General features: G+C 35.3%; 1 protein-coding gene across 1 annotated transcript in view; it reads right to left on the bottom strand.

Moving 5' to 3' along the window:
• Positions 1-1581: 1581 nt before the first annotated feature.
• Positions 1582-26605, bottom strand: part of LOC120415897 (GTPase-activating protein) — a 62218-nt gene continuing 37194 nt past the window's right edge. Inside the window, exons 5-6 of the mRNA XM_039577539.2 lie at positions 10285-10436; positions 1582-3291 (exon numbers count right to left, since the gene is read on the bottom strand). Coding sequence (XP_039433473.1) covers positions 2802-3291; positions 10285-10436 — 642 coding nt within the window. The 3' untranslated portion in view covers positions 1582-2801. The remainder of the gene's footprint in view (positions 3292-10284; positions 10437-26605) is intronic.

Raw genomic sequence — 26605 nt, 5'->3', positions numbered from 1 at the left:
TCTTCAAATTATTTAAAATGTTGTGAATATGTAGGAATTCAACCGTTTCTCAACTTCGAGGAATTTGTTTAAATTTGATTTTCTTAGGAAATTTCAGAAATAATATATATTCGAGATTTTTTAAATATATTTTTGGGGATATCTTTTGCATTCAGGGTGGTGCAAAATCGGGTATCTTTGATTTTTCAAAAAACGTTTTCATATGCAGAATCAATTTTGATAAAGTGTACCGTTTTAGTTGTAGATATTTACATGTGATTTTTGTTCGAAAATTGTTATTTTTTATGCAATTTAAAAATAATTCAAGAAGGACCACCACCTTTATTTGAACTCCAAGTAAAAAAATTGGTTCAATATAGCCAGAGATATGCCCAATTCCGTGGAATAAAATACGTCTTTCTCAAAAATTTCTGGATTTATTACCCTTTCTCATGATGAACTCCGCCTACTCAGATATTTATAATAATGACAGTGTTTTGTTCAAACGTAAAAAATATTTAAAATTTTGATGAAATTCATTGTTATTGTTATAAGAGAGAATCATAAAAAAGCTCAGTAGGCGGTGTTCATCATGAGAAAGTGTATTAAATTTAGAAATTTTGGAGAGAGTCGATTTTAATTTCACGGAATTGGGCATATCTCCGCTTATATTGAACCAAAATCGATACTTTTTAGGAAAAGTGTTCAGCAAACTGTCCTCTATAATATGATTGATTCCAAGATGATTCAAAATATCATGTTGCAATTTGGCAAAGGATTGAAAAAAATAATGTTGCTAATCTGATGGGTAATACATAGCTACATAGTACAAAGAAAAAAAAAATTTGGTCGTATTGGATTTTCCAGCTTTGATTTTGGAGTAGTTAGATAGTTTGAAAAAGTTCGGTCAATGCTTAGAATGTTACCGGGAGCTATTATCAAGGTAAAAAAACAACAATGGAACCTTCGAATCATTTAGAGGCTTGGTGGTGGTAGTGTTGAATTAAAATCTACTTGGGGGCCGAACGAACCACCCTTTTTGCCTTATAAAAACATCAAAATTTATTAAATTTGAATTAAATTGATTATTTTACTCCTAGTAGCTTCGCAAATCATAAATAATGCAACATTAGTTGACTTTTTAGTTTAGCTTATTTTTCAAAATATGTAGTGTCTTATTTCAACATATTTACGCATTTATTCATCAACCAATCATACAGCTTTGAAGTTAACAACCCAAAGCATAAGCCTACTACAATGAATTCATTAATTTGCATGTTTTTCTATAGTTTTAGGTGTCTTTTACTTAGGCGGACCATTCTGCCTATCACTAAAAACTAAAATGTTATAAAATGTAACTGGAAAATAATTAAAATTGGCAAAAGATAATGACAAAAAACAATAGAAATAAAGCTTTTTGTAAAACAAAAATTGTTTAAAATTACCAATTAAGATTAACCAAAATGTGAGAATTAATCATCAGTGGATAGAACGGTTTGATTGCTTCAGATGCAAACATCTGCAAGTTTTTTCTTTAAATATAACGTATGGAAATCAGTGAAAGGGAATGTGATATTATAAACAAAATAACAGAGAAAAATCTCAGATTTTTTTTTACTTTGTTCGTTCTGCATAGTTGCTTTATTTATAAATCGTTCAGCATTCTAGAAGAAAAAAAAGTTTTCTTTTTGGGATGGACTGTTTTGTTTCCTTCTCCAATCTTTACATAATTTATCATTCAGTTTCACTTCGTAACATTTTTTTTCTCTCCCTGTGTGTGTGTATGTGGGTGGATGTTGACACACTTACACTCAAGCACACACGCACACAAAGTTTGAATTCCGCGTATCGAGTCGACTCAAATATTGAGTCTCGATTGGCGGGGCGATTTTTTTTTCTAGCACGCTTATGCCCTAAGCTTCCACAGTTTCTCTTTTTCCTTCTTGCGCGATCTTGTTAGTTTCTTTAAATATATTTGTATAAACTATATTTACGGAGTTTTTCTTTAATCCTTGTTTAATAGACAAAGTTGTTCTGTGTGCTTTCTGTGCTTTTTGTTTAAATTGTGAAAGAGGGTAGAGTTGATGGATTTGAGTTTTCCTTTGCTTCTAACAACTAGATTTTTGTTTCTTGCTTTGTATTAAACTGTATTATCAACATGAACTTGGTGTGTTAACGGGTGCGCGAATGAGATTGCATAGTTTCGTAGTTTTTTGTTTTGTTTAAGGATTTGTTGTTGGCGCTGGCAATGCTTAAACGACACGTTCTTCCGGTCGCGACTTCTTCAAAAAGAAAAACCACGGATTTTGAACCTTAAAGAGAGAGCGTGTGTGGTTCCGGAGGTCGCAACCGGACTCGTGTCTGAAAGGGAAGAAGGTGGTGGGGGAAAAGAAAAACTTGCTCTTTCTTGCTTTATAACGAACATAATAATATACAAATATATACGTACAAAAAGACATAAAACGTGTGTTTGTGTGCGTCGTCCTCGTCGTCGCCGCGGAAAGCTTTGGAAAGTAATTTTGTTCTTCTTTGTCACGTTTCAAGTCTTGCGTTCTGTACAATTTTTTGCGGCGATTTCTTACGATTTGCTTGTAATTCTAACTATACAAAAACGGTGTGTGTTTGTGTGTGTGTGCGCGCGTTACGCAGTAAATATCTTCTTAAATTTTAAAAGAACTTGGCGGTATTTGTTCGATAACACAAAAACGCGGTCGTGGTTTAAAAAAAGGAAAAACAAAAAAAAAGAAATAAATAAATTAACTCTACACGTTAAAAAATAAAAACTAAAAAGAAAGAAGAAAGCATAACGCCAGTAGTAATAGTTAACACTGAGAGAACCGCTCGTTGTCGGAGCTGCGCAGCGGATGGTTCCGGTGGAACAGTCCCGGCGACCGCTCGAACGCGGCAGCTGCCGCGGCGGCCGTTGCCGCCAAATTCCCTCCCCCGCCAGCACCCGCTCCAGCCCCGGCCAGCAGCCGCGAAGTGTGCAGATAGTTGTCGTCCCCGATCGGGGCCTGACGGCTTCCGTAGCGCATCTCCCGCGCCAGCATCGTCTTGTACTTGCGGTGGATCCGCTCCAGTCCGTTGGCCAGTTCGTTGAGCTTTTTGATCGTTTTGCGGGCGGCGGCCGGATCGTCGCAGGCCGCGTTCAGCGTCGGATCGAGCTCCTCGAGGCTGCCAAAGTTGACCATGATGAGCGAGTGGAGACGCTGGAGGTCGCGCGCTGGATCCAGGGCGGTGGCCAGCTCCATCTGGAATGGTTTTGGTGAGACGGCGGTGCAGCCGGTCGCGTACTGGTCCGTTACTTTGCAACTGGAAGGGGGATAGGAAGAAAAGGGGTTGTTAGTAATGTACGCATGTTTTTAAATTTCTAACACAATTCAGAATTGACCATCTACTGCCCAATTTTTTTCGATCTTTTTTTATTTTTCCTGTGTTTAGGAGGTCATTTTGAGCTGGGACGGGACGGCTAGATAGAGTCTTTTTTTCTGAATGTTTACGTTTGTATTCTTCTTCTGTTTTTTTGCAAGAAAATTCGTGTTCGAATACAAATATTAAGCAATCTGTGATTCAGATAGCTTGACAATTCACATTTTCTTGATGATGTTTTTCAACTCAGTGCTCAAGCATGCGGATGACTTTTTCTTTGGTTGAAATGTTGTTATTAGGGTGGGTACGTTTTTCAAAAAGTTCTCGGATCAAGTTTTAGTATGGTTCCCCTTGTAGGGTATGCCCATAGGGACTTTCATGCCAAATATCAGCTCATTTGGTTGTAAACTGGCTGCGCGCATCAGGGTTAAAGTTTACATGGGAATTACTATGGGAAATTGGAACTTTTTGTTCAAACGCTCCTACAGGACTGGGAAAATCACGCGCCAACTTCTGGTATGGTCAGGCCTATGGGGAATGGTCTGGAGAACACTTTTCCCGAAGAGAGCATATGGATTCATTTTCCCTAGACCTGGCGCATCGGCAAACAATCCGATGTCTCCGGAATCAACGGTTTTCCCTCGAAAAGCATCAAATTTTCCTTAGCATGCTATGAAAGCTTGATGCACACCGCGACGCCATACGTCAGGCAGCTACCACGTGGATGAGAAACGGCTGGAATATTTAATGGCAAACCTTCTTTTAACTAGAAAATGATCATTTCGAGTAATCGTGATATTATTTAGTCGAATTCAGAAGCTTTGCAAAGCACATTTGTATTTTTTTGCAAATATTTCAACCACGTGGTAGCTGCCTGACGTATGGCGTCGCGGTGTTCATCGAGCTTTCATAGCATGCTAAGGAAAATTTGATGCTTTTCGAGGGAAAACCGTTGATTCCGGAGACATCGGATTGTTTGCCGATGCGCCAGGTCTAGGGACAATGAATCCATATGCTCTCTTCGGGAAAAGTGTTCTCCAGACCATTCCCCATAGGCCTGACCATACCAGAAGTTGGCGCGTGATTTTCCCAGTCCTGTAGGAGCGTTTGAACAAAAAGTTCCAATTTCCCATAGTAATTCCCATGTAAACTTTAACCCTGATGCGCGCAGCCAGTTTACAACCAAATGAGCTGATATTTGGCATGAAAGTCCCTATGGGCATACCCTACAAGGGGAACCATACTAAAACTTGATCCGAGAACTTTTTGAAAAACGTACCCACCCTAGTTGTTATGTTTTTCCTCGCGGTTTTTTTTTTAATTTGGCTGTTAAAATTTGCGGTTGGACGTGGGTGGAGAATCCTGAGTTCATGTTCCATCGCTTTACGGTGGATCCGTTCATAAGGAGAAATCACTAGAAATGGTTGGCAAATCAAAGATGACTCGAGGCACGCTCGAGGTTAATGATACGATACTATCACGACGAAACAAAAAATTGTTCACTTCTTCAATTTTTAATGTGATTTTTATATGAAAGATTTTTAATTTTCATTTGGATTTGAAAAATGCAATATGATTTTAATGCGTTTTCTTACTTCAATAAAAAAAATCCTAAAAAGCCTGCAAGTCAGTTTTTTTATCACGGAAATGGATTCTACGTCCAATTTCCTTCAAAATTGAGTCTAAGACCGACCTTCTAAGATTTGTAGTTCCTGAGCTATCGCCGTTTGAAACTAGGAGGTTTGGTCAAAAATCGCCAAAAAGTCGAATATTTACGGAGGTACAAAAATGGAGGGGGTGGTCCGATTTGGATGAAATTTGGGATTCTTGCATGTTTTGATAGTATCAACAGCTCTGCCAAATTTGAGCAGGATCGGAGATATCAAATTTGCATTTTCGTGCACAGTTGATATGGAATGACCCATGGGCAAAAGAATCGTCAGTTCATGAAATGTATTGTTTTTTAAAATGAAAATGTTGATAAGTCGACATTCGGTGTACGATAGAAATAAATGCCTTTTAATTAAAAATATTTTAATCAATCTATTAATGCAATTTACAATTATTTGTGAAATTGATTTAAAATTGTTTTATTTTTTTTTTCAACTCAAATTAGGGGAACTTCTCGTATGTTTGACAGGTTAAGCACTCGCTCCTAACTCCATCCAATTTGCTAATTTTCACAATTTAAACAACTAATTTTGTTTGATAGAAACTTGCTTGCTCACTTCCCATTGAGCTATTTATCACTCGATTTCAGTTGAAAACGCTTTTAATTAGCTTAAATTGAATGTCAAAGTTCTGACCTGCCAACATTAGAGGCACGCTGGAATTAGATGCGGTTCCCCTACAATACTTCTCATTTTCTCCTCTTAAGAAAGGACTGGTTTAGGTTGACAGAAGCGGCCATGTTGAAAGTGGTTTAGTTTGACAATAGGTTTTTTTTTCTCTTTGTTTATCCCATCCCAGATTTTGAGCAGCTTTGTTTACTTCTCTTGTTTTATGTTGCATTTATCTTGTTTAGGCTATGTTTGTTTTTTTGTTTATATATTATGTGGATAATACTACTTTCTGTCATTAGCATGTGTCTATTTTGTTGCATGTTTTTCACATTTTTTACTCTAGAATAAAACCATTACATTTACCATTTAGGTTTACAAATGCATAAAGGACTAGTCTGAGAAAATACAAAAAATACTACATACTTATTTCTACACATAACATAGAAAATTTAGTGAAAAACACAGCCAAAGATGACCCCAGAAAAAATATATTTTAAAAACAATGGCAAAATCACAAATAACAAGGTACACTTCCAACCCTAAAATGTTCGTAAATATTATGAGTTCGTCTTTCCAATGCTTTTTGAAAGATCGAAAATTGGTTGAAAATTGTTTTTGGCGATTGTTTAGTACGAAGCCAGCTTAAAGGCGGAAATTATAGAGTTTCATTCAGATATATCTTATTTAATCAGACAATTTCTTAATCAAAAATTCAAATTAGTTTTTTTAATCTTTGATATCCCATGAAATCAGTCCTTTAAAATCCCACTAAACCAGTTTCTGATTTCTTGAAACAACAAAATACGGGTTGTATTCAATTGTTTAGACATTTTAAACGCTTCAACAATGAATCAACATACATTTTTTTTATTTTTAAATCTGAAGTTTAGTCTTTAAACTGAAAGTTTAACTAAATTTTGTTGAGATATCGATAATTTCGAAGTGAAGGCTGGTTTGCCAAACCTTATACAAAGTAGTGCGTCCATCCCGATAATTCCCGGGACAAAATTTCTTGGATTTTTCCAAAACAGGGAATTGCCAAATCCCGGGAATTTGTTTATATTTTATCCCGAGAATTCCCGAAATTTTGGACTGGAATTTCCATTTGGTTGTGGACAGAGATGAACAGTTGAATACTTAGTTATCGATACGAAATTTAAATCAGGACAAATGTAACAAATTAAGACATCTGTTGAAGCCAAATTTTTCGCATAATGGTTTGATTTTTTGATTGATTTTTGTTAAAACAGAAACAGAACAAAACAATTAGTAAATTGAATTGAATCTGATGATGTGAACCCTAAAATGCTTCGAAGTGATCTGGAAATTTGCAGGGGAAGTTGGGTAACAAGCTATGAAAATGCTCGACATTATTCATAAAAAAACGCTAAAAATCCGAATTGATTCCATAAAAAATAGATTTTAAAATGATTGATTTTCAGCACATTTTACAACTAGGTGGGACAAGTGGATTTCCATGTTTATTTGAAAACAACTACATGATAGTACAGTCATCCCTCATATTCGGAACAGTTTACAGATCTGCCAATGTTCAACAAATCATAGAAAATCGATAATTGAACATAATGATTTGCTTTTTCCTTCATAAGAAAGCTTTTCTTGCGATCTTTCGATTGAAGTATAGACTTGCTGTACATTTTTACGTTTTATATCAAGTTTTTAAAGAAAAACATTGACCCTTGAAATCCACAAATTCGGAACACTTTTTTCTTACGATTTAAACAAACGTTTTTTTCTCTCCAGGAGTACACATTTTTTACAAAAAAATTACTTCACACCCTGAAACCAACAAAACTCAAGCTAAGTGATGTTTTAAACATGGTCTGATAACTTTTTTTTGTGAAATTTCAATTAAATTCAGTTGTTCCACAATTGTGGGAGGCACAATAACATCCCACAATTATGGAACAGGCAATGTGGAGGCAGTGTTTTGCTGCTCTGGATAAAATAGTCTTGAAATGAGTTTTTTGTTCAAAAAGTACTATTTATACTAGTGAAATAGGAAGAGAATGTTCAAATAAAGGTCCTAAAACTAGCAGGGACGACTGAAAAGTTACATTTTGCATCTTATTGACAAATTACCACAAAAGTGTTCCGAATATGTGGGATGACTGTAGATCAGAATCCTAAGATAACACTGTATTTTAAAGATTCTTTCATTTTTAGATACATTTATAACGTTTAAAACAAAAACATGCACTCCTATTTTTGTTGAAAAGGTCTGTTGTATGTCTATAGTATACTATAACGAATAAAATATTTTATAGATTTTTAGGTAATTATTTAACAGTAAATGATAGATGAAATATAGAAATGATTAAAATTACTTTTACTACACTAAATACACTCTACACAACACCAATGCAATCATTAAAAGGAGTGTACGGTACGGTATGTCCACTATCTTTCCTCCCCTGTAGATTCTGTAAATTGTGATTCGTCCAAAGAATCCTCTCAGCGGTAAACACAACGCAGTAGGGCTGGCCTCTACAGTTTTTGTAACACTTTCAGAAAAAATGTTTGGAACAACCTTGCTACTTTTTACTAAAGTTTAAAAATTTTACTATTTTTTGCTTCAGTTTTTAATGTTAAATTAAATTTGCAACTACTAACGAAATAAATTTCAAGACTTTAGCCGAGATATAGATAATTATATTGAAGTTAGCCTTTAAAAAAACGGATGCAACGATATCCCAACATTGCCGAGACCTAATCGGCTCGTTGAACGGATCCCGTGTGCACGACGCCAATTTTTTAAAAGTTTATATTCAAAAAAGATATAAATATTTTTATGTTTTTCATATAAAAATTCGTATTTGTTTAAAAAGCATATTAAAAAAAATCGGGCTTTGTCATGCACAAGTGATATATCTTGAGAGTCTTCAGCCCAAATTGACCTATCCCATCTCGAGATATCGTGGCACCCGTATTTCAAGAAAAAAAATCTTCACGAAACATTCAAGAGTGATTGAAAATAATCGTTTAAGCAAAAAAATAAAAAAAGTTTAAACATTTTATTTACAAGCCATGGTTTCAACATTTGAATGAACAAAGTGTTTAAAAATGCATTTTACACCTGCCCAGTTGTTTTGCAATCATCAGTTTCCAAAATACCTAAGTATTGACGAAAATTTATTTTTTTGCAAAAAAAAAAGTTTTTACGGTGCTGTACATTGGAACTTCATAAAAATTCAAAATACTTTTAATCCAGCCCAAACATGCGATTATAATTGCAGAAAAAAGCGTTTTAGATTGTTTTAAGTTGATTTGACTCCTATCTTCATTAAAATTTTGAAGATTTTTGAAAAATCCCTCTGATTTTTCGGACCAATTTTAAAGGGGGAGGGGGGGGGGGGCGACACAAACTTTGAAAAATATTTGCAACGGCCTTAATAAAGATAAATTTTACAAAAAAGTTTTTTTTTAAGTGTTGATTAATGTTATTAAAAATCTTTTTGGAATTTTGAGGAATATTCTAATGAACAATATCTTCAGAAAATAGTTGTAGATCTTATATGAAATACTTTTTTATTTGTAAACTACTTTCAAAATGCTTGTTAAACGTGAGCAGTTCTCTAGGATTTCGGTCATTCGATTTTTTTTGTATTTTTTATACCGACTGAATTTTTTTTGGTGCCTTCGGTATGCCCAAAGAAGCTATTTTGCATTATTAGTTTGTTCATATTTAATTTTCCATACAAATTTGGCAGCTGTCCATACAAAAATGATGTATGAAAATTCAAAAATCTGTATCTTTTGAAGGAATTTTTTGATCGATTTGGTGTCTTCGGCAAAGTTGTAGGTATGGATACGGACTACACTGGAAAAAAATGATACACGGTAAAAAAAATTTGGTGATTTTTTATTTAACTTTTTATCACCTAAACTTGATTTGCAAAAAACACTGTTTTTAATTTTTTTTGATTTTTTGATATGTTTTAGAGGACATAAAATGTCAACTTTTCAGAAATTTCCATGTTGTGCAAAAAATCATTGAGCGAGTTATGAATTTTTGAATCAAAACTGATTTTTTCAAAAAATCGAAATATTGGTCGCAAAATTTTTTCAATTTCATTTTTCGATGTAAAATCAAATTTGCAATCAAAAAGTACTTAAGTGAAATTATTGATAAAAAGTTAAATAAAAAATCACCAAATTTTTTTTACCGTGTATCATTTTTTTCCAGTGTAGTCCAGTGTCCGTCCATACCTACAACTTTGCCGAAGGCACCAAATCGATCAAAAAATTCCTTCAAAAGATACAGATTTTTGAATTTTCATACATCATTTTTGTATGGACAGCTGCCAAATTTGTATGGAAAATTAAATATGGACAAACTAATGATGCAAAATGGCTTCTTTGGGCATACCGAAGGCACCAAAAAAGTTTCAGTCGAATTAAAAAATGCAAAAATTAAAATTGAACAAAAAAGACCGATTTCGTAGAGAATTACTCACGTCTTTTAAAATGTTTCAATTTTAAAAAAATAAGTTTGAATGCACTGAGTGGCGATTTATCGATTAAATATTTCAAATTTCGCGGCATTTCCCAAACTTCACGGACTGGGGCGTATTTCGCGGCTTCCGTGAAATCGGGAAAAATCACTATCCCTAGACAATAGCAATGCACTCACCAGGTCCACATGCCGTTGATGTAGGCGCACGGGTGGAAGTGCTCCAGCCGGGCCTTGTTGCTCTGGCAGATCTTGCTCAGCAGGTCGACCCATTCCTTCTCCTCGACGCAGTTGGCCGTCTGGACGTAGAGGGGCCGCTCTTTCCGCACAATCTAGACAAGAATGAGAAAAAAAAGAATAGGTTAGATATGCTGGTTTCCGTGTGATGGGCCATCGTGACGTCACGCCCCGAACGGATGTTACTATTTTCCAATTGAGTGACTCTCCTCGCTACAATTTAAGTGGGTTACGACGGCGCGATTTACGGTCGAGATTTTCCCCTTCAAGAATGGATCGTTTGAAGTTATTAGCCGGCTCTTACTAGGTCGTGGTGTGTGCCAACGATAAATGCCAACACACAAAGGGCAACGGCGAATGGAAAAGAATCGAGCTTGTGCGTTAGCTCATTACGTTTTATTGCCGCGAAGGAAACAATTCAGGCAGCAGACGTAGACAACTTTGGCATAGGAATGTAAACGTGCACGCAATTGGGTACTAAAGCCCAATGTAATTTTTTATGTACAACGGTAAAAAACACGATTAAAAACCATTTCTGATCACTTTTTTTCATTTTAACGCAAAAAATTTTTTTGACAAGACAACATTTTTTCGATGGATTAACTATGGTCCCCTTGGAAAGAGCTGTCAAGTAGGAGCTTTTCTGTCAAGAAGGACCGCGGGGTTAATTTTTCAAAATTGATTCAAAAATCCATTTTTGACTCTTTGTGGTCGTGCAATGGGTCATTGTACTCAGAAAAATAAGCTTTATCGCTGTAAACAATAATATCAGCAATCTAAGCTTCATTTTAGGACCCAATTGTTTTATTGTTTGAGCGCTCCCGTAACGCAGAGTTTGGCCTGATTGTCTCAAAGGGAGAATTGCTACCGTAGAAGGGGGAGTAATTTTATTAAAATCTCTTCTTGTAAAAATTAAATTTATGAAAATGTTAACATTAGAAGAAATGATAATATTCTACTCCTATTAATTTTGCTCGTTGTTGGCTCTACACCGTATACCGCTTGAATGGGCGAAGATTTTGACCTTAATTTTACATCCACTAGACTTGGGAGGGGAGGAAACAAGGCTGCTCTTTAAGGAGATATAAAATTAATCAACCTAAGCATAACAGCCCGTGTACACCTACTGACTGGTGAATGAAGAATGTGCCTGAATGAACGCACGAAGGAATGAATGAATGAACTGCGAGGCGACTGCGCCGTGCTCGTAATTTTATGAATGGAAAGCACGAGCAGCAGCCACGAACCGCAGCTAGCGTGTGTGTGTGTGTGTTTGTGTGGGGGTGGAAGACTGAATGGAATGGATGGACGGTGATTGTAAGCAAGGGTTGCTGAGGTAAACTGAAGGGGGACGAGGAAAAAGTTGTTTTCCCACGCGACGCTATTAGGCCTCCCGGTAGGTGGTGCCATGCGGTTTTGGTTTGGTTTGTGAGTGGAGGTGTGCTGGTCGTTGCTGTTTCAAATTATTGATAACAAATTTACATAAGTCTCATTAGTTTAAACAGCTGATTTTTTTTTTAAATTGGTATGCTTCTTCATTTCATTTAGTTTATTTCGTTGTTTTATAATAAGCACTACCTCCCAACAAATGAGAAATATTATTTTATGAACCCTTGTGCGTATCTGCTCTTTGACCAAAGAAGACAATTTGCATCATCAGTTTGTCAATTGAAATCTCCATACAATACATAAAGGCTATGACAATATTCAATTTTTTTTATTTATTTCTAGATTCGATTATTCGGAAGGCCTAGGCAAAATTTCATTTCGGATAATCGAAACAGGATTTTTTTTCCGTTGTCTTATATTGATTATTGAGCTCTAGTAAATTTGACTCCTAAACTACTCTTAAGTGATTAAGAATTCTTGAATCCAAGATGACTGAGATGAAATATTGAAATAAAACGTATTTTTTTTATTTGATAGACAATTAACCATTCAAATTTGACTAAAATGGGGTCGCAGATCTCGAATTTGGTGTTAAAAGTAAAAAAAAATCTTCGGATAATCGAAACTTCGGATAATCCAGGCTTTGGATAATCGAGTCTGGACTGTATGGCTTGGTGCTTCTCAGAAAAAAGTAAAATTCTAAAAAAATACTTTTTTTTATTTCATCTATTAATACAACATACTTCGATGCTCTACATTTCTTGATATGTGCTCGATATAGGGAGAGAGGGGGTAATATGCACCCCCTAAAGGAAAACTTTGATTTCTCAACCAATACAGCATTACTGTGGAAGAATTTTGTTCGATTTTCTAAAACAATTATTATTCTTCGTCATCCATGTGAAAAAAAGTCTTTAAAAACCTCAAAATTGACCGACCACGCTTTTTGCAGAAAATTTAATTAAAAATGCATTTTTTTTATGTTTTTGGACTCATCTATCTACAGTATAACGAAGATGATGCTAAAAACTATATACTTCAACACTTACAATATCTATAAATGAGCAATTCTCGCTGAAACCGTCCCACTAGATGCACATGTTCTCAAATCGTTACGGCAATGTTCTCATTCGATTCAGCGCACCAAAAAACCATAAAAACAACCTTCGAACCAATGAAAATGTCAGCCGTTAGCCACCTGTAAATAAAAACTTGTTTTGAACAATGGATTTTTTCGAAAAAATGCCCTAATTCGAAGAAATGATATCTCCCAAAATACATTACCAAACATCAAAAACTTATATATCGTTGGAAAGGTAATCGCGAGGGCTTTCTATCGCACTTTGATAAACATTTTAAAAATTATTTTTTCAAGGGTAATTTTAAGGATTTTTGAGAAACTTATTCTTAATTTTGAATTTTGACCGTGTTCGCAACCACTTATCATTACGCAACCATTTTCATTCGAAAGATTGGAAGATTTTGCATAAAATCAACTTGAGAAAAGTAGTGTAATGAAATAGTTTTCTTATAGTTATTAACGGATGAAAGAAATTGGTCAAATTTCAGTTAAAAATAATCAAAGGTCAGACTTCAGAAATGAGCCTTATTTACAGGCAAATCAAAGCAGGATTGTATTTGAGCCGAATGTACAGTCATCTGAGGCAAATCTGGACATATAGGATGAATAGGGACAGTTATTTAAAGTATGCTTTCACTCATTAGATCATATTTTTAATTTGTTTATGTAAAAGCATACACAAACAAACAAGTTTCTAAATTTTAAGCTTTTAAGTACTCTGAAAACTGATGTCCTTACTTAGACTGTAGTCTCGATTCGCCACATTTCACTGAAGTAATATTGTATGTACAGAATTTGTTTTAGGAAGGTCTGCTTTATTTGTAATCGTGCACATAAAAGTGCTAAGTTGAAATCAATATTTTTTTATCAACACAGTAAAAAATTTCTGTGTAAAATCGCATGCAAAAGCATGCACACCACCTTTGTGAGCAAAAGCATGTAATATTGTATGAGAAAACGTGTACAAAAAAAACATGTACAAAAGAAAAATAAATAAATTTTGCACACCCCATATATCCAGTTTATCCAGTTTACCAAGTCCGCGCCCTAACCGTCTCGGCTATTTCACCGTCTTGTAAATGCTGTGTTCAACGCCGATGTACCAGTAGGTTTCCCATACGTCGTATACTGAATAGGGGGATGGCGTCGCTATTTTTAGACCACATTTTCCACTTTTTCTCATCGAAACCGACTACTTTATCGACTTCATTTTGCTGGGCGAGATAGGACGCCGTCTATTTTTAGACGATGACTCAACACTTTTCCACTCTTGCGCTTAAAAAAACCAGGTGGCAGCACGATGTAACGCCACGTCCCTATTAACTGTATACGATGTATGGGGAACGTACAGCTACATCGGTGTTGATCCATCTAGATTCACAGCGGCGAGATAGCCCTGATGTTCGGGGCGCGGACTTGGTAAACTGGATTTGACTCTCACCAGATTGATGTTATTTTTGGGGTGTGCAAAATTTATTTATATTTCTTTTGTACATGCTTTTTGTGTACACGTTTTCTCACAAAGGTGATGTGCATGCTTTTGCATGCGATTTTACCATCGGATTTTTTGCCGTGAAGTTAAAATTTGGTGGGGCTGTTGATACCATCAGAACAAGCAAGAAACACGATTTTCGTCCAAATCGGACTACGTTGGGATTCATTCAACTTTAATTTTAATTGCTCTAAATATGAAAACCAATTATAATGTTTTCATTTGCACAACATAAATACACTGAAAATAGTTTTAATTGAAAAACAGATTACACCTATTGATTCTACACAGCAAAAAATCCAATGGTAAAATCGCATGCAAAAGCATGCACATCACCTTCGTCAAAACAAACACTTAATATTACACACTGCATGTACATTTTTTTGCAAAAACAAAAAAAGTAGCAAACGACGGGAATCAAACCCAGCACCAACAATGAGAACTGGCGCCTTAGCCCACTCGGCCATCAGACCGATGAAATGCTATATGGATAAACGCATATATCAGCTTGACATTTCGGTCAAGTAGGTTTCCCATACAGATGGACTACCTATTTTAGGGTTTAAAATTACATAAAGTTGCATAAAATAATGCAATATTTATTTTACACCCAGGCCTTTTACACGCAGCTGGATTACTACTTTTTTAGCTGTGTACGTAAAATTATCTTTCTAGTGAATTCTGGCTCGGCTTTGTACAGCATGCGGTTTTAGAGACATAGCAGTTTGAAAATAAAGGTTTTTAACATTGTTTGCAAAAAAAGCGAAACTTTGGGGTGGTGTCAAATAAAAGGGCGTAGTCCGATTTGGACGAAAATCGAGTTTCTTGCTTGTTTTGATGGTATCAACAGCCCCACCAAATTTTCACTTGATCAAAAAATATTGATTTCAACTTAGCACTTTTATGTGCACGATTACAAATAAAGCAGACCTTCCTAAAACAAATTCTGTACATACAATATTACTTCAGTGAAATGTGGCGAATCGAGACTACAGTCTAAGTAAGGACATCAGTTTTCAGAGTACTTAAAAGCTTAAAATTTAGAAACTTGTTTGTTTGTGTATGCTTTTACATAAACAAATTAAAAATATGATTTAATGAGTGAAAGCATATTTTAAATAACTGTCCCTATTCATCCTATATGTCCAGATTTGCCTCAGATGACTGTACATTCGGCTCAAATACAATCCTGCTTTGTTTTGCCTGTAAATAAGGCTCATTTCTGAAGTCTGAGCTTTGATTATTTTTAACTGAAATTTGACCAATTTCTTTCATCCGTTAATAACTATAAGAAAACTATTTCATTACACTACTTTTCTCAAGTTAATTTTATGCAAAATCGTCCAATCTTTCGAATGAAAATGGTATCGTAACGATAAGTGGTTGCGAACACGGTCAAAATTCAAAATTAAGAGTAAGTTTCCCAAAAATCCTTAAAATTACCCTTGAAAAAATAATTTTTAAAATGTTTATCAAAGTGCGATAGAAAGCCCTCGCGATTACCTTTCCAACGATATATAAGTTTTTGATGTTTGGTAATGTATTTTGGGAGATATCATTTCTTCGAATTAGGGCATTTTTTCGAAAAAATCCATTGTTCAAAACAAGTTTTTATTTACAGGTGGCTAACGGCTGACATTTTCATTGGTTCGAAGGTTGTTTTTATGGTTTTTTGGTGCGCTGAATCGAATGAGAACATTGCCGTAACGATTTGAGAACATGTGCATCTAGTGGGACGGTTTCAGCGAGAATTGCTCAAATGCTTTTTATATTGTCCAACAATCATAATGAAAGTTCAATGAAAATACTACTACGATGCTCAAATTTTTCCAGCATGGTTTAGCAATGTTAAGCTTCCAATTTCTATGATATTTTTCCCGGAAAATTCTTCCAAATACCGAGAAAAGCCGGGGGTGCATTTTGCCCCGGGGTGCATATTACCCCCTTTCCCCCTACTCTGAGAAAAATTCAAAAGTCTTCGGCAAAATTGATGGTTATGGATGGGACTTTATAATAAAAAGAAACACGGGAACAAATTCTGTTTTTTATTTGATTTTTTGAACCATTTTTTTATGTTTTTTATGTTTATTTTATAAAAGATCCAGTACACCAAATTTTCATTTTATTTTGCTTTTTGAGTGTTTTGAACACCCCTAACTCAAGGCGGTTTCAGAATCACCCAAAAATTACAATTTTGTTTATTGGACCTTTATAAAAATCCAGATTTTTATGATGAATAGAAAAGGCATTTTTTTGTGCCAGAATCTGTAAGTGCGAAATCTGGTATCGCAGATAAGGAATTTGAAATGATTTTTTTTGCAAAAAATCTATTGTACTGTCTAACAAAATTTCAAAAATATTTTTCAAAACATTTTCAACCGAAAATGACTTTACATATTTTACGTTTTCAGGTATTTTTTTGGGACTTATTTGGGAAATTGGGCTACATTTATTTTAAATTTGGAAGTCAGAGCAGAAAATTTCAAAAAAGTTTTATTTTTTAACATTGAAAATCGAACCAATAGTTTGTGAGATACAGAGAAACCTCTTTTTACGCGGTGCGTTACGTTTTTCTAATTTGTCGATTTCTCTGGAACGACGCAACATTTTTGCAATCTTTTAAATGCAAATTGTAGGTTGTGTTTAGATCTACAAAAAGCTTTTTGAAGCTTTCAAAAATATTGTATGGTTTTAGAGGAATCAACTAAATGAAAAGCATAACGCCTCCGCGTAAAAAGAGGTTTCTCTGTATCGCGAGTTGAAAATTAGGGCTAATCAGATGACACTGCACGCTTAGATTTTTTGCCGAATTCGGTAAAGCATACCGAATTTTCAATTTTTAATTTACCGAATTCGGTAAAAACTTACCGAAAGTCGCTAATGAAGTTCATTATTGTTCATCGTACAACCAAAATTCGGTAATACTTTGTTCTTTTTGAAGATGGGTTAACCGATCTAAACGTTACTGATTGTTCAACTACCGAATTCGGTAAAAAAAATCTAAGTGTGTGCGAAAACTCATTATAATTTAAGCATTAAGAGGCTCAACAACCAGCAGTACTGCAAGTTTGATTTTTAATCCAAAAAATATTTTTAAAATTTTGTTTGACAATATTTTGGATTTAAAAAAATCATAGTAGCGCCGAAAATCGGCACCATCTTTTACTCCAACCACAAAAGATGAATTTTTAGTAAAAAAAAAACATACCAACGAATTTGAAAACAGAGCAGTTCTCTCAGATCATTCGATTTTTTTTTGTATTTTTTAATCCGACTGAAACTTTATTGGTGCCTTCGGTATGCCCAAAGAAGCCATTTTGCATCATTAGTTTGTCCATAAAATTTTCCATACAAATTTGGCAGCTGTCCATACAAAAATGATGTATGAAAATTCAAAAATCTGTATCTTTCGAAGGAGTTTTTTGATCGATTTGGTGTCTTCGGCAAAGTTGTAAGTATGGATATGGACTACACTGAAAAAAATTGATACACGGTAAAAAACAAATTTGGTGATTTTTTATTTAAATTTTTGTCACTAAAACTTGATTTGCAAAAAACACTATTTTTAATTTTTTTTATTTTTTGATATGTTTTAGAGGACATCAAATGCCAACTTTTCAGAAATTTCCAGGTTGTGCAAAAAATCTTTGACCGAGTTATTATTTTTTTAATAAATACTGATTTTTCCAAAAAATCGAAATATCGGTCGCAAAAATTTTTTAACTTCATTTTTCAATGAAAAATCAAATTTGCATCAAAAAGTACTTTAGTGAAATTTTGATAAACTGCACCGTTTTCAAGTTAAATCCATTTTTAGGCGACTTTTTTGAAAAAAAGTCGCAGTTTTTCATTTTTTTTTTAATTATTGCACAAGTTTGCCCAGCTTTGAAAAAAATATTTTTGAAAAGCTGAGAAAATTCTCTATATTTTGCTTTACTGAACTTTGTTGATACGACCCTTAGTTGCCGAGATATTGCCATGCAAGTGTTTAAAAACAGGAAAATTGATGTTTTCTAAGTCTCACCCAAACAACCCACCATTTTCTAATGTCGATATCTCAGCAACTAATGGTCCGATTTACAATGTTTAAATATGAAACATACGTGAAATTTTCCGATCTTTTCAAAAACAATATTTTCAAAATTTTCAAATCAAGAATAACATTTCAAAAGGGCCAAACATTAAATATTACGCCCTTTTCAAATGTTTGTCTTGGTTTAAAAATTTTGAATATATTGTTTTCGAAAAGATCGGAAAATTTCACGAATGTTTCATATTATAACATTGTGAATCGGATTATTAGTTGCTGAGATACCGACATTAGAAAATTCTGGGTTGTTTGGGTGAGACTTAGAAAACATCAATTTTCCTGTTTTTAAACACTTGCATGGCAATATCTCGGCAACTAAGGGTCGTATCAACAAAGTTCAATAAAGCAAAATTTAGAGAATTTTCTCAGCTTTTCAAAAATATTTTTTTCAAAACTGGGCAAACTTGTGCACTAATTAAAAAAATGAAAAACTGCGACTTTTTTCAAAAAAGTCACCTAAAAATGGATTTAACTTGAAAACGGTGTACTTTATCAAAATTTCACTAAAGTACTTTTTGATTGCAAATTTGATTTTTCATCGAAAAATGAAGTTAAAAAATTTTTGCAACCGATACTTCGATTTTTTGGAAAAATCAGTATTTATTAAAAAAATAATAACTCGGTCAAAGATTTTTTGCACAACCTGGAAATTTCTGAAAAGTTGGCATTTGATGTCCTCTAAAACATATCAAAAAATAAAAAATTAAAATTAGTGTTTTTTTGCAAACCAAGTTTTAGTGACAACAAGTTAAATTAAAAATCACCAAATATTTTTTTACTGTATATCAATTTTTTTCAGTGTAGTCCATATCCATACCTACAACTTTGCCGAAGACACCAAATCGATCAAAAAATTCCTTCGAGAGATACAGATTTTTGAATTTTCATACAGCATTTTTGTATGGACAGCTGCCAAATTTGTATGGAAAATTATATGGACAAACTAATGATGCAAAATGGCTTCTTTGGGCATACCGAAGGCACCAAAAAAGTTTCAGTCGAATTAAAAAATACAAAAATTAAAATTCAAAAAAAAAGACCGATTTCGTAGAGAAGTGATCAACAAATAATTGTATTCTTTATAAAAAAAGTGAAAAAAAAGTCAAATTATAAACAAAAATCGAAATCTTTTATCCGTGTCCATTTTTGAATGGCAATATTCAGCGGAAATATTTTTGTTATGCCTCAAAATAAAATAATGATAGTTAATCTTTGGATATAGTTCAAGTGTTCGAGAATTCCTTCTGTCCGAAAATTTAACGTTTGGAGCAAAGATTTATATGTCCGTCATTGGAAAAATAATTCGCTAATTTTTTTTTTATTATTTAAGAATATCAACAATAAGTCAGCTGCATCCATCAACAGCTACAAACCTCTGCTTAGTATCACTGTAATAATTAAGTATTTAAGCAAAAAAAAAACGGATAAAGATGACGACTCCAAACCCCTTTTCTTCGGAAGTGCAAGCTATTTTACCTCATTCCTCAACGATGATTTGACAGCCCAGCGATTGATGCAACCTCTTATGCAGTAACATTCATGCGAAAAAATAAATGCACAAATCTATGCAAATTAAATCTAGCACGTGGCAGCCTTCCAAGTGCATCAGTTTTCCATTTTTCCCTAGACTCGGCACCGTCGCGTACCATCGACCTGACCTAGTTCCAACTGCAGAACCCCATCCAATCCGAAGCCAGCCTAGCCTGTTGGGGCTTCATTTCCGGTCAACAACCTTGTGCCATTTTTGTTTCGTGTGCATGCGCACGTAGCGCCTGGCGACCGGATTGAGCAATTCTGCTGTGCCAATTCTGGAAGATAAGCGTGTTTTTTTTTGCTTGCGGAATGATTTTGGATTGAGGAATTTTTATTGAGAATATTTTTGACTTGTTTGTTTGCTCAGGAATTTAACTTTGAATTCCTCTTCAAATATTCATTCAATTCAATCCATCCAATTAGAGAAAGCTCTTGCCATTTTTAATTAAGGAATTATTCATAACCAAGTGCGACTCTACCCCTGGTCAAATCCGTTCCAGTGCCTGGGTCCGTAGATTCCGCCGGGTTCCCTTTATGGAGGATGGATGGAACGTGGGACGATGAGTCATTCGATCGAACCAGACACTCTCTCTTTGTGGCTGCTGGCGCAAGGAGGAAACATTTGATGGACTGCCACTACTTGCTGCTTGCGGCCACTGGGCGTCAGGGAAGATTGGTCAAGCGTGACAAGATTGAAAAATACAAAAACAATAAAAAAAGACGAAGAAGCGCTCAGTGCTCATTAATCTGAGTCATGTGCTTGGGACGCAGGAAGTTCACTGATCGCGAGCGCAAAGCTTAGTCCAAATAGGATAGTAAACGGTGGAATTCTTTTTTTTTCACTCGAAATCCATTGTTAGTCGGTCAATTGGGTCCGTAATGGATTGGTTTTGAGTTATGAGTCAGCTTAGCTAGGTTACATTATTTTGCTGTTTTTTTGGTACATTTTCATGGTCTTCTTTATTAACAAATACTAATTCAGGTTGAGTTGTTTGCGGTATTAGTTTCAAATCATAATAATTTTTTATGTCGGTCAATTAACTTTGTTTGAAATTCTTGGAAAATATTTTAGCAACATTGCTAAACAAATTTAAACTCTTATTGATTTATTTTCCACATATCATAAATGAATTGAAAAAAATAATATCTTGGAATTTTTTTAGTATTGATATTTCTTGGCAGTGCTCCCAGACTACCATGGAATTCCGCAATGTTTTTTTTACAAATATCCACTGCAAAAATATTTAATCAGGTCTAGAGAAAACTTCTATCCAGATTAACACAGCCGGCCTGAAAAATGTAAAAATTTGGCAGAAGTGGAAATATTTTGAAAAACTGCAACAAAACAATGTTTTAAATTTCACATTTTTTTTATTTCTTGAGAAAAAAGCGCTTCAAACATCATTACTGTCAACAATTAGCAAAAAACAATAAATTCATTTTAAAAAAATGCTTGAACTTTTAAGTTTTGACCGACCTTTAGTCCCAAGTTTCAAAATATTTAAAATAGTCAAGTTTTTGTCAATGCAAATTTCAATTAAAATCATGTTTTGTCTGCTCCCTGGTTTAAAACTATTTAAAAATATTATTTTTATCATTTATAATCAAATAGGGCACTATTAGACTTTTTGTAAATTTTGATTTTTTGGACCACAAATCATAAAATTTTAGATAAAAAAAATGTTTTCATAAATTAATTGATATTTTGCAAATTTTGTGTAGTAGCGCAACTGTCCTTATTTTCTATGCTGTTCAAGATCAAAGCTTGAAAAATGTCAAAGATTAAATATTTTTATTACGATTTTTTTTAGATTTACGCCAAGGTTGCTCTTTTATCAGTGTGCACAGTATAATCTCGGCGTTAATTTTCTTCATTATTCATGACATTGCCTTTGGAAAATATGTTATATTGCCAGCAATGGTCCTGGCTTTCAGTTCAAAGATCAGAAATCACTCACTCATCACCGAGCGAATCTTTGCGCAACCATTCGCGAGCGAACACGACAGGCTGACTGCTCAGCGAAACAAATACTTTGTGAAATTCTTTTCCTACTCCGTCCGTCAAGTCATACACGAATATGCTCAGAGAGGAGAGAGAGCCAAAAAATACTAGCGCGGTGCTCATTTGGCCGGCACTACCACAATTTGCCGTCGTTTGGGAACGGTGGAAATTACTGTCAAATGTGTCTTTGGTGTTGTGTAAACAACAAAATTGCAAAATATCATGATATCATTGATACAAGGCAATAGAGGAGAAAATCGTGACGTCAGGAATGAACTCAAATCACTCAAAGTTCATTTTGTGAGTGACTTTAACATTTTGGCCTAGTTTGACAGCTACATTGTCCTCAGTTTTTCGGTGGGAGAGAAAAGGAGGCGAATACTTTATGAAAATCATACCTGAGCAACTCTCTACGAAATCGGCCGATTTCGACCATTTTTATTTTTTGTATTTTTTGATTTGACTCAAACTTTGTGGGGGCCTTCCCTATGACCAAATAAGCTATTTTGTGTCATTGGTTCACCCATACAAGTCTCCATACAATTTTGGCTGCTGTCCATACAAAAATGGTATGTAAATATTCAAACAGCTGTAACTTTTGAGTGAATTTTCTGATCAATTTGGTGTCTTCGGCAAAGTTGTAGGTATTGTTGAGGACAATTGAGAAGAACATAGGTACACGGAAAAAAAATTTGCAGATTTTTTTATCAACTTTATTTTTACTAAAACTCAATTTCCCAAAATACGTATTTTTTGATTTTCGAGATTTTTTGATATGTTTTAGGGGACTAAAATCCGCAACTTTTGAGCTATCGAGAACGGAACGGAATCGACGTAACACCTTATAATGTGGCCCTCTTAAACCTTGCGGTTTCGTCAACGGATCCACAGGCGTGTATCGTTCTTTTTGCGACAAGACTCCGCCTCCCGGGTCTCCTAAGTGTGAAGGTATGGGCACGGGGAGAGGGCACCGAATACCTATATTTACACTTAGAATTTTTTGCGTCCGCCCCGGGATTCGAACCGGAGACCTCTGGATTGTGAGTCCAGTGCGCGGTCCGATTGATCCACACAGGCTGACTATCTGAGCTATCGAGAAACATGGTCAAAAAATCTGCCGCCAAGTTATGAATTTTTGAAAAATAGTGATTTTTGTAAAAAAATCCAAATTTCATGAAAAAACAAATTTGAAGTTATTTTTTAATGCAAAATTGAATTTGCAATCGAAAACTACTCTACATTTTTTTTGATAAAGGGCTTCGTTTTCAAGATATAGCCACCGAAAGTTTGATTTTAGCAAAATATTTACAGTTTTTTGATTTTTAAAAATAGTGACCATGAGCGACCATTTCTAAAAATATTTTTTTTTTGAAAAGTTCAGAAAATTTGCTATAAAATTGTCTAAGAGACATTGAAGATTGGACCTCGGGTTGCTGAGATAGAACCGCTTTAAGAAAAAGAAACAGGAAAATTGAAGTTTTCTAAGTCTCACCAAAACAACCCACCATTTTCTAATGACGATATCTCAGCAACTAATGGTCCGATTTTCAATGTTAAAATATAAAACATTCGTGAAATTTTCCGATCTTTTCGAAAAAAATATTTTGAAAAAAAAATAAGAAATAAAATAAAAAATAAAGAGAGGGTGTCCAGTAGCGATTGGTGTGGAAGTGACAAACGGTAGGATTACATCCGAGCAGTTTTTCTCCGCTCTAGATTTGTGCTCGCGAGTGACTGAGTCTTTTAGGAGCAATCAGGACCCTTGATTGCCAGATTTTCGATACAGTCTAGACTCGACTCGACTCGTCTCTTATGTGATTTATATTTTTTAAATCAAAGATGGCGGCCAACACGGTTGTGATGATATATTGTGGTTTCGGAAATAAATCGAATTTTGGCGGCGACTTATCTGACGCTACGCTTCGTAAACTTATCAACTTGTGCACCGACATGTTGTGTTGAACGCGAGGTTAAACGTCACTGGCCATTTCTCTAAGTTAAAATAGTACATTTTATTTAGTTCTATATTAAATAAACAGAAAAAGACGGAGAGAAAAGCGCGGCGAGAGTGGAAATCGCTCGTGAGCATGAGCATGAGCATGGTTGACTGCCAATGACCTGCTACTCCGTCATTGACCGGCGCCCTCCCAAGAAGCCTGCAGTTCAACGAAAGGGAGGAATGTTAGTCACATAGTATTTCGCTATATACTTGTTGATACCGCTTGAGACCGTTGAATCCAAAGCATCTCCTTCAAGCATCGCGTGATTATTATTTTATGGGTTAGTAGGATAGGGTATTGGCTTTTCGATGCCTCCCGAGCTACGATGCTATGGGGAGGACTTTCATAACAGACTCGTCGGCGAGCCTTCCGAGCAACGGTGCTATGGGAAGGTCTTTCTGGTTAGCACACACAATCACTCGCACACAGTTATTTTGCTCCACTATTAACTCAACGATCCAAATTGTCAGTTCGTCTTTCGATCATTATATAGAAATGGCTTTTTCACCGCAAATAAATAAAACCTAGAAAAATTTAAACACAATCCACCCGACGCCGTGCCTTCCGATCAACGCTGATATAGGAAGGGCTTTGAAAATCACAAAACAATGAATAAGAAACACACACAATTTATGACCAAAAACACACAAAAAAAAAACACTTTTCACTCCGAATATTTTTTACACCACCTTTACAAATTACGCACTCAAACAAAAAACAACAAACAAGCACACAACAAAATTAACCTGAATAATCACGACTTCGCGTTTCCACTTCCAGCGCACCAATCGGCGAGAGTGGAAATCGCTCGTTTCGATTTTGTGCCAGAGCGACAATATTGAGAAAAGGCATTTGGTATTTTTTTTAAAGGCAAACAATCATTCAAATTGCACTAAAATGGGGTCGCAAAACTAAAAAAAAACAAAAACAAGAAAAAATTTCTTCGGAAAACGAACTTTGAATAATCGAAGCTTAGGATAATCGAGGTTTCGCATACCCGAGTCTAGATTGCACTGTATTCTTAATAGGTTAACTTATTCTTATTTTGAAGCAAATCTTTCTTTAAAATTTGTGATTTTCCATAAATCATAATTCGCTTTCAAACAACAACTTATCTTCCAAGATTTATATATTTCAACCGTCGAAACAATGACGATCGAGTGAAAATATATAGGCTTTGTCGACGGGTTTGAAAAATTGCTACCATTTTTCCCAACCACACCATCTGCCGCATTGTTAGCTCATTTTTTTTTCTGTCTCTCCAGGAATTATGGTTCGAGTAGTTTCGAAACTGAAAATGAAAAACAATTTTCCCATCCAACATTGGTCCCAACAAAACACAATTGCGACTTTGTTTCGTTTGTCAAGTTGGGAAAGATTTCACTGCGTTTTTTCTTCTTCTTCGTTTTTGAATGGTTCGAGGTGTGGTGCTTAATCGATTGTAAAAGTGTGCAACAATTAGAACAGCTGCCTTGGGGTGAAGCCATGTTGTATGCAAATCGACGGTGTGGTGGTGCAACACTTGACACGTTCGCGTCCAACTGGCGGCGAGGGCAATTAATCTGTAGAGTTGCAAGAGCCGAACGCCTACGCGAGTCGGCCAGTCATTACGCAGGTTTCATTAGTGGCTTTAAAGGCAGTTTGAATTAGATGTGGTCTGATTAGTTGAAGTTAGTGCCCACAACAGTTTTGTGTTTTTGTTGCATACAACATTGTATGTTTTATGGCGTGCAATAATGAACAAAATTTGAAAAACGAATTGTGAATTGAATTTAAAATAAAAATTAAAAAATTAAGTAAAATCAGCTTTGACATTCTATGAAAAAAAAAAAACAAGTTGGAGCTGAGAACCCCTGCCCTGACTGTGCCCAGCAGGTGGGGCTACCATAAGTCAACACTGGCCAAGCCAACGCGGCAGTGTGTGAAACCGACGATGATTTATGCTACCAACAATGATCTTATGTTGTGCCGAGCCGAGTGTCTTTGGCCGGGGGGGGAGAGGCAGAACAAAAGCAAGGTCTCTCACCGCAGTCACCATTTTGGCTGGGGCGAGTCGGAGTACGACATAATTGTGGGAACTTTTGGCTTTTTCAGCTTTGGAACCGCGCGTCAAGCTGTTGAATTGTGCTGGCTGGTTAAACTACGTGAAATAATAATCATTATTATTGGAAACAAGCGCGAACAATCGCTCTGAAAGAGGCCTCCGCTTGCGCCAAGTTGTTGACGAGGTTTGAAAAATGGGTCTGAAATAGAGTTAGAGAGTAGATTTGAAGAGGGGTTGCCTCAGTTTAGGACAATTTTCCGAGCGCAGCTAATTTGTGGGCTTTGAATAGATTGGAGCTGTTACGAAATCGGTATGAGAAAATGAGAAAATCTTCACAATTGAATTTATGACTAGAAAAATTTCGATCTTAAAACTTCTGGCACATTATGAAAAGCATCCAAAGTACATTCCTCACATTCTAAGCTAATATCGAAAACAACCCAACCTGCTACAAACCAAAGTCATCAATTCCAAAAACACAAAGTTACGACGAACGTGCGCCAAAACACGTCGCCCCCAATCTAGGTCCACGCCTGAATGGTCACAACGCTCGCCGACGTCCATTGTGTCCACACGCCGCCATTCAATGAACCGCGCCGTAATATCCAACATCCGTTCATTGTGTTACAAGCT

Source organism: Culex pipiens, chromosome 3 (assembly GCF_016801865.2).
Source record: "Culex pipiens pallens isolate TS chromosome 3, TS_CPP_V2, whole genome shotgun sequence".
NCBI lineage: Eukaryota > Metazoa > Arthropoda > Insecta > Diptera > Culicidae > Culex > Culex pipiens.
The sequence above is the reverse complement of the archived record's forward strand: the minus strand, read 5'-3'. Positions and strand labels throughout refer to the sequence as shown.